The sequence below is a fragment of the Mirounga angustirostris genome, unplaced genomic scaffold (assembly GCF_029215605.1).
Source record: "Mirounga angustirostris isolate CCGP_5_RB_7025 unplaced genomic scaffold, mMirAng1.0.hap1 SCAF_5, whole genome shotgun sequence".
In the NCBI taxonomy this organism is placed as follows: domain Eukaryota; kingdom Metazoa; phylum Chordata; class Mammalia; order Carnivora; family Phocidae; genus Mirounga; species Mirounga angustirostris.
The window spans coordinates 114,735,585-114,753,278 of record NW_026991713.1 but is presented as its reverse complement, the minus strand read 5'-3'; the positions used below and the strand labels follow the sequence as shown (position 1 = coordinate 114,753,278).

At 40.9% G+C, this 17,694-nt stretch overlaps 2 protein-coding genes across 12 annotated transcripts in view; one reads left to right on the top strand and one right to left on the bottom strand.

Moving 5' to 3' along the window:
• The window catches only part of LOC123840380 (abl interactor 1), a 139,039-nt gene that overhangs the window by 97,679 nt on the left and 23,666 nt on the right, over positions 1-17,694 (bottom strand). The gene's annotated exons all lie outside the window — the stretch shown is intronic.
• On the top strand, positions 12,684-13,505 carry LOC123841809 (cyclin-dependent kinase 2-associated protein 2-like). Its single transcript, XM_045871310.1, has one exon. The coding sequence runs from the start codon at positions 12,684-12,686 to the stop codon at positions 13,065-13,067; it is 384 nt and encodes a 127-aa protein (XP_045727266.1). The 3' UTR covers positions 13,068-13,505.

The following is a 17,694-nucleotide window of genomic DNA, read 5'->3' as shown; positions in this document are numbered from 1 at the left end:
TTTCATCATAAATTTGGGGCAGGGGAACATAATCCAATGCCTCAAACATTAGGAAATATAGCCATCTTACTAATATTCAAAATATACTTTTTTTTTTTTTAAAGATTTTATTTATTTGGCAGAGAGAGAGATAGCGAGAGCAGGAACACAAGCAGGGGGAGTGGGAGAGGGAGAAGCAGGCTTCCCGCGGAGCAGGGAGCCTGATGCGGGGCTCCATCCCAGGACCCTGGGATCATGACCTGAGCCGAAGGCAGACGCTTAACGACTGAGCCACCCAAAATATACTTTTTTTTTTTTTAAAGATTTTATTTATTTATTTGAGACAGAGAGAATGAGAAAGAGAGAGCACATGAGAGGGGGGAGGGTCAGAGGCAGAAGCAGGCTCCCTGCCGAGCAGGGAGCCCGATGCGGGACTCGATCCCGGGACTCCAGGATCATGACCTGAGCCGAAAGCAGTCGCTTAACCAACTGAGCCACCCAGGCGCCCCAAAATATACTCTTGATAGTAATACTTTTAACAGCTATACATTTAGTTTCCAAAGCATTTTCACACAGTAAACTAAGCAGACATCCCGATTTCACAGATAAGGGCTCAGAGATACTAATTTGTCCAAGTATCCTCTAACTAGTAAACAGAGGAGCTAGGACTAGAACCCGGGTCTGCATCTTCATCCAAAGGTCTTTACACAGCTCTTACTCTTGTCATATGGACTTAAGGGACTGAAATTTTATTTCACCTAACATTTTTAACAACAGATGCAGCTTGGGGGTCAGAAAGGAGAAGGGCAAAGAGCAAAAGATAGAGTTCAAAGCAAAATGTAATGAACAAGGACATTAGCCTGGAGGTGAGCAAGCCTCAGTAGTCTGCAAGCACAAGGGAGAAATACACCACAAGACTAGAGAAATCCTATGGGCCCTTGAGGAATTTGGACTTCATCCTGAGGCTACAAGGGAGCCACAGAAGGATTTTCAGGAAGAAAAAGCACAAACTAGTTTTTGGCTTTAGAAAGAACACTTCAGGTGCAGTTTTATAAAGTGGACTGGGAAAACACAGAGAAGACAAGAATGGAGAGAGGAATTCTGTTGTAATATGTACTCTGTACCACACACAAGAAAGGCATCTATCTTTATGTTAAATATCCCATTTAGAATAACTTACAATGAGGAAAAAGAAATTTGGTGAAGTTAAGTAATTTGCCCAAAGTACCACTGCTAGGGAAACAGAACCACTATGTCTCTCCAAAGGCCATGGTCTTCCACTATACCACACTGACTCCCAGTCTATAATTCTAAGACAGAACAAAATACAATTCCAATGTGTCAGAGTGAAACTACTAAAGTTGTTCCTCTAAGATTAATCACCCCAAGTCATCATTAACTAATTTGTATACCAAATGAATTCTAATTAACTGGAAGGGAAGAGAATAGAGAAAGCTGACTTTCTCAGGGCAGCTGAGAATGTTTTTGATCTACAAAACAATTAATGCTCTGAATAGAGGCTCTATAAATGAGAGAAACAAAAATTAAACATTTAACACTTTTCTAAGTTATTCCTCACTAAAGTAACAAATTCACATCTTCAATTTATCCTCAAATAAATGTGACTCCATTAGGAAATTACTTAAGGACCATAATGCATCACTTTGTAAACTATTAGGTAAGGTGGTAGTTAATACTGTCACAATCAGTTACCACCCTTAATTAACTGACTTGAGAACAACAAAGTACTTCTGCTTTTAAAGAGAAAAAAAAAAAAGGTTCTATAAATACCAACAAAAGTACCTTGTCCTACCATTGACTGCGTATTTCCTCACTTACACCAGCTTACAACAGTCTCACAAATCAGTCTTAGACGTCTCCATCCTAGTGATTCATTAACCACATTTTTCAAACCAAAAATCAGGACCAGTATGACACTATCTGACAAATTATATTTACCCTAATCTCAGGAAACAAACTGAGGGTTGCTGGAGTGGTGGGAGGTGGGAGGGATGGGGTGGCTGGGTGATAGACATTGGGGAGGGTATGTGCTATGGCGAGCGCTGTGAACTGTGCAAGACTGTTGAATCACAGATCTGTACCTCTGAAACAAATAATACGTTATATGTTAAAAAAAAAAAAAAAGAAGAAGAAGAAGATGATGATGACAGCAGGAGGGGAAGAATGAAGGGGGGGAAATAGGAGGGGGAGATGAACCATGAGAGACAATGGACTCTGAAAAACAAACTGAGGGTTCTAGAGGGGAGGGAGGTGGGAGGATGGGTTAGCCTGGTGATGGGTATTAAAGAGGGCACGTTCTGCATGGAGCACTGGGTGTTATATGCAAATAATGAATCATGGAACACTACATCAAAAACTAATGATGTAACGTATGGTGATTAACATAATAAAAAAAAATTTTTTAAAGGTAGGAGAATTATAAAAGTATAAGACTCAATTAATAAACCTTTACTGAAATCAACTGAATTTTTAAGTTACAGCCATGCCAAAAAGAGATGTAGAATCATTTGTGTAGCTAGTCCAAAAAATCTGAGATATGAACACACACATCAGTTATAAAATAGAAAGACACAAAAGAGGAAGAAATACTTTATTAATAAATTACCAGATACTGAATCCAAACCAAATAATTTAACCAGTTAGAAATCTAAATGCCAAGGGTGCCTGGGTGGTTCAGTCGGTTAAGCATCTGCCTTTGGTTCAGGTCATGATCCCAAGGTCCTGGGATAGAGCCCTGCATCGGGCTCCCTGTTCAGTGGGGAGCCTGCTTCTCCCTCTCCCTTTGCCCCTGCTCATGTTCTTTCTTTCAAATAAATAATGTTTTTTAAAATTTTTTTAAAAAAGAAATCTAAATGCCAACTAAGGAGATACAGTAGCATTAAAAAGAAAGCTACCGGGGCGCCTGGGTGGCTCAGTCGTTAAGCGTCTGCCTTCGGCTCAGGTCATGATCCCAGGGTCCTGGGATCGAGCCCCAAATCGGGCTCCCTGCTCCGCGGGAAGCCTGCTTCTCCCTCTCCCACTCCCCCTGCTTGTGTTCCCTCTCTCGCTGTGTCTCTCTCTGTCAAATAAATAAATAAAATCTTTAAAAAAAAAAAAAAAAAGAAAGCTACCAGGGCGCCTGGGTGGCTCAGTCAGTTAAGGGTCTGACTTCAGCTCAGGTCATAATCTCAGGGTCCTGGGACAGAGTCCTATGTCAGGCTCCCTGCTCAGGAGGGAGTCTGCTTGTCTCTCTCCCTCTCCCCCTCTGCCTACCCCCCACCGGGCTCATGCTCTGTCTCTCTCTCAAATAAATAAACAAAATCTTTTTTAAAAAAATGAAAAAAGAAACTACCTAACAAAATATGTACATGATCTATATAAGGAAAACTATAAAACTCTTATGTAAGAAATCAAAGAACTAAATAAATGGAGAGATATTTCATGATCATGAAGAGGAAGACTCAATACTGTCAAGATGTCACTTATTCCCAACTTGATCTATTCAATGCAATCCCAATCAAAATCTTAGCAAGTTATTTTATGAATACTGACAGATTCTAAAGTTTACATGGAAAGGTGGTATCAGCAAGATAGCCAAAAAAGGGGTGCCTGGGTGGCTCAGATGGTCGGGCGTCTGCCTGCAACTCAGATCATGATCTCCAGGTCCTGGGATCGAGTGCCACATCAGGCTCCCAGCTCGGTGGAGAGCCTGCTTCTCTCTCTCCCTCTGCCTCTCCCCGCTGCTTGTGCTCTCTCTGTCTCTCTCTCTCAAGTGAATGGATAAAATCTTTAAAAAAAAAAAAAAAGGATAGCCAAAAAAGATATCCCCCATCATAACCACCTTCAGCCACAAAAATCTGGCATCCATCTACAGACAAAAGTGCCTTTGTAAGAGTTATAAGATCCAGAGAAGAGACTGTGAAACCCAGTGCAGTCCAAGATTGAGGAGAGCTGTTCTAAGAGAGGCCAGCACCCAGGCAGCTGACTTAACTATGGTCTTGACTACAGACTCAGAATCAGCTCCAGAGGACTGACTCAGCTCCAGCCCCAATTACCTTTGGTTCAGACACTAGTACCATATGCCAAGGGATCTAGGAGGACTCTCACCCACCCATGCATCAGGTAACAGACATACAGACATTGGTCCTGGATGTGGATGCTGAGGTGGCCCATGAACCAGCTTCAGCTCCTCACAGCCCCAGTCCAGGAGCCCCTGGAGAACACTAATTTAAACAATCACCCACAGATGAGAAAACCTTTGGGAAGTCCAGGAGTCCAGTGGAAAAGCTCCTGCACATTATTGGGGAAAAAAAAGAAATCTGAGATAAGATGCTTTGGAAAGGATAAAAGGAATAGTGTGACTTTATCCACATTACCCCTCCTCCAAGAAAGCTCCAAAACAGCTCAGTGCCAAAAGAGCCCTTCTCTGCCAATGATTTCTCTTCTGAAGTAAACTGAGAGTGTGTGAGGGAGTGCCTGATTTCTCCGGATGTGTGACACACTGCCAAAGAAGCCCATTTCTTTCTTGCCCCACCCAAAATACTAAGTCATGAGCTGCATGACTAGGGGGCAGTGAGCAACTGGGAGAACAGGAGCCAGACTCAGAAGAGAAGGCCCAACCATGAGCTGCTGGAAACACCTTGCCTGTAGATCCTCCCCAAACTGGCCTACAGGCACTACTGGTGCCCCACATGCCTAACCCCCACACACCCCCACCTCATCACTGGCTCCCTGTCAACACACCCGACAGTGGTGAAAGTGAGCTTTTGCAAAAAATGCAAAAAGCACACATGGAAAGCCAGCCCAAATCTGCAAGCCTGGGAAGCATCATTAAGTTGAGCATGTAAGCACCACCTATGGGAAAGCCAAAAGTAGGCCTTCAGCACCTAGCCTGGCACTTTGTAGAATCAAAAAAGAACACGGAAGCTTAAGAATACTGCCACAGAGAAGCAAGAAATTTGGAGCAGGCATAGCCATGGAAGATCTGTGAAGGCCTCAGAATCCCTAGCAGAGCTAAGAGAAGATAGTTCTCTCCTGAAGTCAACCAGTAAAGACTGGAGGAGGTGACCAATACTTGAAATGTGAAGACAGCAACACAAGAATTCAAGGAACATGAAAATTCAAGGAAAAATGACACCATCAAAGGCTCACAATAATTTTCCAGTAAACAACCCCAAAGACATGAAGTTCCACAATTTACTTGATGAAGAATTCAAAATAGCTCTTTCAGGAAGCTCAATGAGCTACAAGAAAACAGATAAATTTTAAAAAATCAGCAAAAACAATACACAAAATGAGATATTTAACAAAGAGACCAAAATCATAACAAAGAAACTCTAAAGTGAAAGAATACAATGAAAGAGAAAATGCTGGGCGCCTGGGTGGCTCAGTTGGTTAAGCAACTGCCTTCGGCTCAGGTCATGATCCTGGAGTCCCTGGATCGAGTCCCGCATCGGGCTCCCTGCTCGGCAGGGAGTCTGCTTCTCCCTCTCCCACTCCCCGTTTGTGTTCCCTCTCTCGCTGTGTCTTTCTCTGTCAAATAAATAAATAAAATCTTTAAAAAAAAAAAAAAAAAGAAAGAGAAAATGCAACAGAGACCATCAACAGCAGCATGGATCAATAAGAAGTAAGAATCTGTAAAGTAGAAGACAGGAATATTGAAATTATCCAGTCACTGGAGAACAAAGAAAATGAAAACAAAGTGAAAAAAGCCTACATGACTTTGGGATAGCATAAAAAGAAACAATCTGTGAACTACTGGAGTACTACAGAGAAGAGATGGCCTAATTAGGAGGGCGAGAAAACTTAAAGAATTAATAGCAGAGACTTCCCAAATCAGAATAGAGATTTGGACATTCAAGTTCATGAAGATTACAGGTCCCCAAACAAATCAACTCAAGTAGATCTTCTCTAATCACATTATAATGGAACTGTCAAAAACCAAAGACAGAGAATCTTAAAAGCACCAAGAGAAAGGAAATTTGTCACCTAGAAAGGAATCCCCATAAGGCTATCAACAAAATTCTCATCAGACACCTTACCGGTCAGGACAGAGTGGGTTGATATATTCAAAGTGCTGAAAGAAAATACAGCCAATCAAGAATATTTTATCAAGCAAAAATTATCGTTCAGAAATGAAGGAGACATAAAGACTTTTCCAGACAAACAAAAGTTTAAGGAGTTCAGTACCACTATACCTGTCTTACAAGAAATGCTGAAAGAATTTCTTCAAGCTAAAATAAAAAGATGCTAATAAGTAACATGAAATTAATAAAACATACTGGTAAAGGTAAGTATATTCTATCCAATAGCAGCAGAATTCACATTCCTTTCATGCATACATAAATCATTCTCCACAGATCCTATGTTAGCTCACAAAACAAGACTTAGCAAATTTAAGAAGACTAAAATCATACCAAGAATCTTTTCTGACCACAGTGGTATGATATTAGACATCAATAACAAGAGAACTGGAAAACCACACAAATACATAAAAATTAAACATACACCTGAACAACCAATGGTCCAAAGAAGAAATCAAATGGGAAATTAAAAAATATCTTGAAACAAATGAAAAATGTAAACACAACTTACTGAAACAAGATGCAGCAAAAGCAGTTCTAAGAGATAAGTTTATAGCAATAAAGTCTACATTAAGAAAAAGACCTCAGATAAACCTAACTTTACACCTCAAGGAACTAGGAAAAGGAACTAAGACCTGGTTTTTCAAAGAGAAAAACTAAATTGACAATATTTTAGCAACACTTAAAAAGAAAGAAAGAAAGATGGGGTGCCTGGGTGGCTCAGTCGGTTAAGCGTCTGCCTTCAGCTCAGGTCATGATCCCAGAGTCCTGGGATCAAACCCTGCATCGGGCTCCCTGCTCCGTGGGGAGTCTGCTTCTCCCTCTCCCTCTGCCTGCCGCTCCCCCTGCTTGTGTTCTCTCTCTCTGTCAAATAAATAAATAAAATCTTAAAAAAAAGAAAGAGGAAAAGAAAAACTCAAAATCAGAAATGAAAGAAAATCTTGTAACACAAACCAAAGAAACATAAAGAATCAAAAAAGGCTCCAATGGACAATTAATACACCAACAAATTGGATAAACTAGAAGAAATGAATAAATCTGTATAAACACACAACCTACCAAGACCGAATCAGAAGAAATAGAAAATCTGAACAGACTAATGACAAATAAAGATATGGAATCAGTAATCAAAAATCTCCCAACAGGGGCGCCTGGGTAGCTCAGTCAGTTGAGCGACCAACTCTTGGTTTTGACTCAGATCGTGGTCTCAGGGTAGTGGGACTGGCCCCACATTGGCCTCCATGCTCAGCGTGAAATCTGCTTGTCCCTCTCCCTCTGCCGCTCCCCCCACTCACGCGCATGCACTCTCTCTCAAATAAACAAAATAATATATTTTTTTTAATTTCCCAACAAACAAAACCCATTACCAGATGGTTTCCCTGGTGAATTCTACCAAATACTTAAAGAATTAACACCAATCTTTTTCAGACTCTTCTAAAAACTGAAGAGAACACTCCCAAACTCATTTTATAAGGCCAAAATTACCCTGACATCAAAGCTAGATAAGGACACTATAAGAAAACTACAGGCCCATATCCCTGATGATATACATGTAAAAATTCTCAACAAGTATTAGTAAATTGAATTCAACAGCACATTAAAAAGATCATAAACATGACCAGAAGGGATCTATCCCTGAAATGCAAGGATGTTTCAACATATGCAAATCAGTATGTGTTATATACGTTAAGAGAATGAAAAATTAAATCGTATAATCATCTCAATAGATGCCGAAAAAGCGTTTGACCAAATTCAACATCCTTTCAAAATTAAAACCCTCAACAAATTGGTTATAGAAACAATGCTCATCAACATAATGAAAGTCATATATGACAAGCACACTGCTAACAACATATTCTAGGGTAAAAGATTAAAAACTTTTATCAGCAACAAGGTAAGGGTGCCCACTTTCATTACCTCTATTCTACTGGAAGTTCTGGCCAGAGCAATTACACAGTAAAAAGCATCCAAATCAGAAAGGAAGCAGTAACAGTCTGTTTGCAGATGCTATGACCTTCTCTATACAATATTCTAAAGACTCCATCAAAAAATACTAGAATAGGGCGCCTGGGTGGCTCAGTTGGTTAAGCGACTGCCTTCGGCTCAGGTCATGATCCTGGAGTCCCGGGATCGAGTTCCGCATAGGGCTCCCTGCTCAGTAGGGGGTCTGCTTCTTCCTCTGCCCTCTTCCCTCTCATGCTCTCTGTCTCTCATTCTCTCTCTCAAAAAAAAAAAAAAAAAAAAAGCTTCTCGCATTAAAAAAAAAAAAATACTAGAATAAGAGAACTCAGTAAATTTGCAGGATACAAAATTGGCACACAGAAATCAACTGCATTTCAATACACTAATAATGAAATACATGAAAAAGAATTTAAAAATTCTTTAATTAAATTTAAAAAAGAATTTTTTAATTCTTTTTCATCAAGAGCATACAAAGCGGGCGCCTGGGTGGCTCAGTTGGTTGAGCGACTGCCTTCGGCTCAGGTCATGATCCTGGAGTCCCGGGATCGAGTCCCGCATCGGGCTCCCTGCTCAGCAGGGAGTCTGCTTCTCCCTCTGACCCTCCTCCCTCTCATGCTCTCTGTATCAAATAAAAAAAAAAAAAAAAAAAAAATCTAAGAGCATACAAAGCAATATATCACAAACAATAAAATACAACTTTTTGTACTATAATTGTATTAATTTTATATAGTAACATCAAAAACAATAAAATACACAGAAAAAACTTAACCAAGGAGGTGAAAGATCTGTACTGTGAAAACTATAAGACTTTGATGAAAGTAACTGAACACACAAATAAATGGAAAAATATCCCATGTTCATGGAGGGGAAGAATATTGTTAAATACCCATACTGCCTAAAGCCATCTATAAAGCCAATGCAATCCCCATCAAAATTTCAGTGGCATTTTTCACAGAAAGAAAAAACAATCCTAAATTTTATACAGAACCACAATATATCCCAAATAGCCAAAGGAAGCCTAAGGAAAAAAGAACAAAGGTGGAGGCATCACACTTTCTGATTTTAAACGGTATCATAAAGCTGTATTAATCCAAAAAGTATGGCACTGGAATAAAAACAGACACACAGACCAGTGGAACAGAACTGAGAGCCCAGAAATAAACCCTCACATATATGGTCTGGTAACATTTGACAAGGGAGTCAAGAACACTCAGTGGAGGGGCGCCTGGGTGGCTCAGTTGGTTAAGCGACTGCCTTTGGCTCAGGTCATGATCTCAGGGTCCTGGGATCGAGCCCCGCATCGGGCTCCCTGCTCGGTGGGAAGCCTGCTTCTCCCTCTCCCACTCCCCCTGCTTGTGTTCCCTCTCTCACTGTCTCTCTCTCTGTCAAATAAATAAATAAAATCTTTAAAAAATAAAAAAAATTTAAAAAAAAAGAACACTCAGTGGAGAAAGAATAATCTCTTCAATAAATGGTGTTTGGAAAACTGGATATTCACATGCAAAAGAATGAAATTAAACCCCTATCTTATACCATTCACAAAAATTAACTCAAAAAGTTTGCAACAATGTGGATGGAATTAGAGCGTATTACACTAAGCGAAATAAGTCAATCAGAAAAAGACAAAGTATATAATCTCACTGACACGTGGAATTTAAGAAAAACAGAGGATCATAGGGGAAGAGAGGAAAAAAATAAAACAAGATGAAAGCACAGAAGGATAAACCATAAGAGACTGTTAAGCATAGGAAACAAACTAAGGGTTGCTGGAGGGGTGGGGGATGGAGGGATGAGGTAACTGGGTGATGGACATTAAGGAGGGCATGTGATGTAATGAGCACTGGGTATTATATAAGGCTGATGAATCACAGACCTGTACTTCTGAAACTAATAATACATTGTATGTTAATTAAAGAAATTACTCAAAAAGGCTTAAAGACTTAAACATAAGACCTGAAACCATAGAAAAAACATAGGGAAAACACAGGGAAAAAGCTCCCTGACATTAATCCTGACAATGACTTTTTTGAATAGGACACCAAAAGCACCAGCCACAAAAGCAAAAATAAATTAAGTGGAATTACATCAAACTAAAAAGCTACAGCAAAGCAAAAAAACATCATCAACAACAACAAAAAAAAACCACACAAAAAAAAATCAACAGAATGATAAGGCAACCTACGAATAGGAGAAAGTATTTGCAAACCACCTATCAGGAAATGAGTTAATATCGAAAGGTGTGTGTGTGTGTGTGTGTGTGTGTGTGTGTGTGTGTGTGTGTGTGTGTGTGTGTGTGTGTGTGTGTGTGTGTGTGTGTGTGTGTATGGAATTCCTACAACTCAACAGCAAGCAAGCATGCAAGCAAATAAACAAATAAGGCAGAAAACCTGAAGAGTTTTCCAACGAAGACATACAAATGGCCAACAAGTACATGAAAAGATGCTCAACATCACTAATCACCAGAACAAGGCAAATCAGGGGTGCCTGGCTGGCTCAGTGAGTAGAGCATGAGGCTCCTGATCTCAGGGTCATGAGTTCAAGCCCCACACTGGGTGTAGAGATTATTTTAAATAAATTAAAATTTTTTTAAAAAAGAAAAAAAAGAAGGCAGGAAAATACCTTAAAAAAGTGCAAATCAAAACCATAATCACTTCACACCTATTAGAATGGCTATCATCAAAAAGATAAGACATGGGATGCCTGGGTGGTTCAGTCAGTTAAATGTCGGACTCTTGATCTCAGCTCAGTTCTTGATCTCAGGGTTGTGAGTTCAAGCCCCACGCTGGGCTCCACACTGGGCATTGAGCCTACTTTAAAAGAATAAAAACAGGGCGCCTGGGTGGCTCAGTTGGTTAAGCGACTGCCTTCGGCTCAGGTCATGATCCTGGAGTCCCGGGATCGAGTCCTGCCATCGGGCTCCCTGCTCAGCAGGGAGTCTGCTTCTCCCTCTCCCACTCCTCGTTTGTGTTCCCTCTCTCGCTGTGTCTTTCTCTGTCAAATAAATAAATAAAATCTTAAAAAAAAATAAAAAAAAATAAAAAAAAGAATAAAAACAAACGGTAAGACATAACAAGTGCTGGTGAGGATGTGGAGGAAAGGGAAACCTTCTGGCATGTGGCCAATTGGTGTGTGTAAACTGGTGCAGTCACTATGGAAAATAGTATGAAGGTTCCTGAAAAATAAAAATAAAAATAGAACTACTATATGAACCAGAAATCCCATCTCTAGGTATATATCCAAATGAAATGAAATCAGAATCTTGGAGAGGTATCTGCACTCTCCACTTGGAGAGATATCTTAAAACTCCTAGTAGGTAACATAGAAGAATGTTCACATAACATTATTCATAACAGCCAAGATATGGAAACAAACTGAAGTGTCCCATCTACAGATGAATGGATAAAGATGTGGTATATACAAACACACACAAAGAACTATATTCAGCCATGAGAAATGGGAAATCCTGCCATTTGCGACAACAAAGGATGGACCTTGAGGGCATGGGTATACAATAAAAAACTATACAGTACCAACTTATATGTGAATCAAAAAAAAGCCGAACTCATAGAAACAGTTTACAGTGGTTGCCAAGGGTGGGGGTGGGAGGAATGGGGAGATGTGGGTAAAGGGTACAAACTTCCAGTTATGAGATGAACAAGTTCTGGGGAAATCTAATGTACAGCATGGTTAACAACAGTGTTAATAATACTGTATCATATATCTGAAAGGTTGCTGAGAGTGGATCTTAAAGGCTCTTACCACAAAACAAAGTGGTAATTATGTGAGGTGATGGAGGTGTTAACTAACCCTATTATGGTAATCATTCTGTAATGTATAGGGGTACCAAATCAACAGGTTGTACACCTTAAATTTACACAAGGTTGCATATCAATTATATCTCAGTGTACCTGGAAAAAAGCTAATAAATAAGTAAAATTTATATGGGGAGACAAAAGAGCTAGAATAGCCAACACACAATTTTGAGAACAAAGTTGGAGAACTGACCCTACCCAACTTCAAGACTCACCATAAAGCTACAGTAATCAAGTCAGTGTGATACTGGCAAAAGAACAGAAATATAGATCAAAAGAACAGAATAGAGAATCCAGAAATAGGCCCACATAAATAAACGCAATTGATCTTTGACAAGGGAGCAAAAGCAATACAATGGAGCAAGAAAAATCTTTTCAACAAATGGTACTAGAACACATAGACATCCATGTGCAAAAAAAAAAAGAATCTAAACAAAGACCTTACATCCTTCACAACAATTAACTTAAAATTTACTACAGACCTACTTAAATGTAAAACCCAAAACTATGGAACTCCCAGAAGGTAACAAAAAAGAAAATTTAGGTGACCTTGGGTTTTTAGATATATTAAAGACATAATCCATCAAAGACTTAATAAATTGGACTTCATTAAAATTAAAAATTTCTAAAAAGAAATTTAATTAAAAATTTCTGCCCTGCAAAGACACCATCAAGCAAATGAAAAGACAAGACACAGAATGGGAGAAAATATTTGCAAAGCATACCTGATAAAGATTATTATCCAAAAAAATATAAAGAGCTCTTAAAACTCAACAATAAGAAAACAAACAATCCAATTAAAAATGGGCCAAAGAGGGCCGGCGTCCGCCGCACCCAAGAGTTGGGGATGTCCTACAAACCCATCGCCCCCGCCCCTAACAGCACCCCCGGCTCCAGCACCCCTGGGCCTAGCACCCCAGTACCAACAGCCGGAAGTGTTCCATCGTCATTTGGCTCGGTGCCAGGAGCCACTGCCCCTTTCAGACCCCTGTTTAACGACTTTGGACCGCCCTCCATGGGCTATGTGCAGGCAGTGAAGCCACCCGGAGCCCAGGGCTCCCAGAGCACCTACACGGACCTGCTGTCAGTCATAGAGGAGATGGGCAAAGAGATCCAGCCTACCTATGCTGGCAGCAAGAGCGCCATGAAGAGCCTGAAGAGAGGCATCATCCATGCCCGGGCCCTAGTCAGAGAGTGCCTAGCAGAGACAGAGTGGAACGCCCGCACGTAACAGAACTCAACTCCGCCACAGAGTCTGGACTTTTCCTGGCCACTGCAGAGCACCTGTTTCTCCCTGGCCTTCACCCCGAGATGCACTTCCCAACCTGGGCTTCCTGTCCTGTGTCCCTTGGTGGGTGCCCTCCAGGAACCAGGGGGGCTCTCACTTCAGTCAACAGCACTGACTGGGACTCTTTCGAGAGTTAGTAGCGAGGTCGCTGTGAGTCCCACCCATGACCTGCCAACAGTGTTGATCCAACTGGAGCTTGCTCCTTTCTGTGACCCCCACACTCAGCATTTACCCAGGACTTTTCACCACTTTTCCCAGACTCCTCCCCTAGCAGGGCCTCCAAAGGCCTGTCACCTCCCTGCCTTGTCTCCTGGGCCATAGTGACTCTTTTTTCAGTGTCTTTTGCTAAATATGCCCTTTTTGTATAAAAGATAATTAGGAGTTGTTCTCTCAAAAAAAAAAAAAAAGGGGCCAAAGACCTTACAGACACCTCATCAAACAAGATACACAGAAAATAAGCATATGAAAATATGCTCCACATCATATGTCATCAGGGAATGCAATTTAAAACAAGTTATCATAGGGGCTCCTGGGTGGCTCTGTCAGTTAAGCGTCTGCCTTCGGCTTAGGTCATGATCCCAGGGTCTTGGGATTGAGCCCCACATCGGGCTCCCTGCTCAGAGCCTGCTTCTCCCTCTCCCTCTGCCTCTCCCCCAGCTCATGCTCTCTCACACTCTCTCTCGCTCTCAAATAAAATCCTTAAAAAAATAATAAAAAATAAAATAAATAAAACAAGTTATCACATATACCTATTAAAATGGCCAAAATCCAGAACAATGACAACACCAAATGCTGATAAGGATATGGAGCAAGCAGAACTTTCATTCATCCATGATGAGAATGCAAAACGGTACAGCCACTTTGGGTTTCCAAACTATGTATAAATAAAAACTTGCATAAAAATGTTTATAGCAACTTTTACTCGTAATTGCAAAACCTGGAAGGAACGAAGATGTCCTTCAGTAGGCTGAACAGATAAATTGTAGTACATCCAAACAATGGAATATTATTCAGAGCTTAAAACAAATGAACTATCGAGATAGGAAAGGACATGGAGAAACCGTAAATGAGTATTACTACATGAAAAAAGCCAATCTGAAAAGGGCATATAATGTATGATTCCAATTACTATATGATATTCTTGAAAAAGCAGACTAATGGAGACAGTAAAAAGATCACTGATTGCCTGGGATTAGAAGGGAGGAATGAATAGGTGAAGCACAGAGGATTTTTAGGGCAGCAGAACTACTGTGTATGAAACTATAATGGTGTATAGCTGTCATTACACATGTCAAAACCCAGAGAGTACAATGACAAAAGTTAACCCTAAACTATGGAAACTAGTAAACTATACACTCTGGGTGATAATGATGAGTCAATGTAGGTTCATCAACTATAACAAATAAACTACCCCAGTGGGGGATGTTGATACTGTGGGAGGTCATGCATGTGTAGGGATAGAGAGTATATGGGAAATCTCCGTACCTTCCACTCGGTTTTGCTGTGAAATTAAAACTACTCTTAAAAGTCTACTTAAAAAAGGGGGCGCCTGGATGGCTCAGTTGTTAAGCATCTGCCTTCGGTCAGGTCATGATCCCAGAGTTCTGGGATCGAGTCCTCAGATCGAGCCCTGCATTGGGTTCCCTGCTCAGCGGGGAGTCTGCTTCTCCCTCTACCCCTCCCCCGCTTGTGTTCCCTCTCTTGCACGCGCTCTGTCAAATAAATAAATAAAATCTTTTTTAAAAAATTTAAAAATTTTAAAAATTAAAAACGGGTGCCTGGGTGGCTTAATTAAGCATCTGCCTTCGGCTCGGGTCATGATCCCAGAGTCCTGGGATCAAGCTCCGCATCACATCAAGCTCCCTGCCCAGAAGGGAGCTTCCTTCTCCGTCTCCCTCTGCAGCTCCCCATGCTTGTGTTCTCTATCTCTTTCTCTCGCTCGCTCTCAAATAAGTAAAATCTTTTTAAAAAACAAAACAAAACAAATCTTTAAAAAAACAAAATAGGGGCGCCTGGGTGGCTCAGTCGGTTAAGCGGCTGCCTTCGGCTCGGGTCATGATTCCAGGGTCCTGGGATCGAGCCCCATTGTTGGGCTCCCTGCTCAGCAGGGAGTCTGCTTCTCCCTCTGCCTCTGCCTCTCCCCCTGCTTGTGCTCTCTGTCAAATAAAGAAATAAAATCTTTTAAAAAAATAAATAAATAAAAGTCTATTTAAGAAAAAGGAAGAAATCCATTAATCTCAATATGTTAGCTCAAACACAGTTTTGGTCTAACAACAGTATAGCACAGTCACTAAAGTTCAGGCTGTAGAACAGGGCTCTACAAACTATGATCCTCGGGCTAAACACTTGCTCCTGTTTTTGAAAACAAAGTTTTGGGCGCCTGGGTGGCTCAGTTGGTTAAGCGACTGCCTTCAGCTCAGGTCGTGATCCTGGAGTCCCTGGATCGAGTCCCGCATCGGGCTCCCTGCTCGGCGGGGAGTCTGCTTCTCCCTCTGACCCTCCTCCCTCTCATGCTCTCTGTCTCAAATAAATAAATAAAATCTTTAAAAAAAAAAAAAGAAAGAAAGAAAGAAAACAAAGTTTTATTAGAACACAGTCACACCTACTAATTTACATAACATCTGTGGCTTTCGTACTCCAAAGGGAGAGTTGAGTAGTTATGACAGATCATATGGCCTACAAAGCCTAAAATAATTACTATCCCCAGCCCTTTGCTGAAAACATCCTGCTCTAGAACAAGTGATTCTCAACCCTGAGAGGATATCAACACCTCCTGGTGAGCTTTTTAAAAAAAATCCAGAGGCCTGGACTTGATCTAATCCTCATTTCCCCTTAAAAGAAAGATTATAATTTCATTGGTCTGGGGTTAAGGCCATTAGCTATTACTACATCAGTATAAAAAATGTGTACAAAACAGCAAAATATACAAGATAAAAGTCAGGGTAACCATTAACATAAAGATAGAGCCAGGACATTACTACAGAGACCACAGAGACCACACAGTCCTAGTCAATAAATTGGAGCCATAAGTTTGGCTCTGATCTCTATGAAACCACAAGATAAAGAGACAAGATCATTATATGATTTACAGTATTCATGAAGTCAAAACATCTTGGTGGAAGCAAATTTTCTAGGACTTCTGTCTGACTGTAAAAGGAATGTTTTATTGCAATTCTTCTCAGTGATATAAATATATTATTTACTCTTTCTCTCACCTTAAACCATCTCACCTCTTCACTCAAAACCAAAGTAAAACAAAAACCCAGACAGTAGAAGGATTTTCATATAGATAGTACCATGCTGCGTTTCCTCCTTTCTTCGTGTGTGTGTGTGTGTGTGTGTTTTGGGTGGGCAGAAGTGAGGAATAAGGATGAGTGGAAGAAATGCACAAGTGAATTGGAAGTAAGTGGCTTTACGTTCCACAAGATACTAATAAACACTAATAATAAATCCACTAATGCAAGCAGTCCTGAGTCATGACACTTAGTTCATACAAAAACGATTTATTTAGACCTATAAATCAATTCTCTTGCATTTACCCACTTATTCATTGGTATCTGTTGATTATGCCAAATGTGTCTAGACAAAGCAACAGAATACCTGTCAGGACACAGCAAAAGCACAATTTCACCTTATCAGTGTTAAATTTAAAACATGGTTTCTTAGGGCGCCTGGGTGGCTCAGTCGTTAAGCGTCGGCCTTCGGCTAAGGTCATGATCCCAGGGCCCTGGGATCGAGCCCTATACCGGGCTCCCCACTCCCCTCTGCCTCATGCTCCCCCTACTTGTGGTCACTCTGTCAAATAAATTAAAAAATCTTAAAAAAAAAAAGTGTTTAAAAAAAATGGTTTCTCTGTTTTCAAATGTGGGAAACACTGAACTGTTTATCTACAGTTTAATGGCAGCAGTCTGCCTGGTTTTGGGGGTTTTTTTCATGTGTTTGTGTGTGTGTCTACCCATTTTTTGACTGAGCTCTCATCTCCTCCACTACTCTCCCTTACATCTGACACTTTCAAAAGCAAACTACTTGTAGCTCTCTCAAATATGAACTGGTACACATGCTGTTCCTACTACCTACCTCCCTTGCCTCCCAACCTCCCTTGCCCCTTAACTCCTTAAATTCATGACTCAGCTAAACTCAGTCTTTATGAGAAATCTTCCCTGAAATCCCTAAACACTGAACTGTTCCTTAGAAGTCTCTCTAAAAGTTTCTTTTTAAAAAGAACAATTCTCGGGCACCTGGGTGGCTCAGTTGGTTAAGCGACTGCCTTTGGCTCAGGTCATGATCCTGGAGTCCCTGGATCGAGTCCCACATCGGGCTCCCTGCTCGGCAGGGAGTCTGCTTCTCCCTCTGACCCTCCCCGCTCTCATGTGCTCTCTCTCATTCTCTCTCTCTCAAATAAATAAATAAAATCTTTAAAACAAAAAAAAAGAACAATTCTCGGGGTGCCTGGGTGGCTCAGTCGTTAAGCGGCTGCCTTCAGCTCGGGTCATGATCCCAGGGTCCTGGGATCGAGCCCCGCATCGGGCTCCCTGCTCGGCAGAGAGCCTGCTTCTCCCTCTCCCTCTGT

What these genes read in the sequence shown, in the direction of transcription:
- LOC123841809 (XM_045871310.1), top strand. Translation starts at nt 12,684, where the DNA reads ATGTCCTACAAACCCATCGCCCCCGCCCCTAACAGCACCCCCGGCTCC.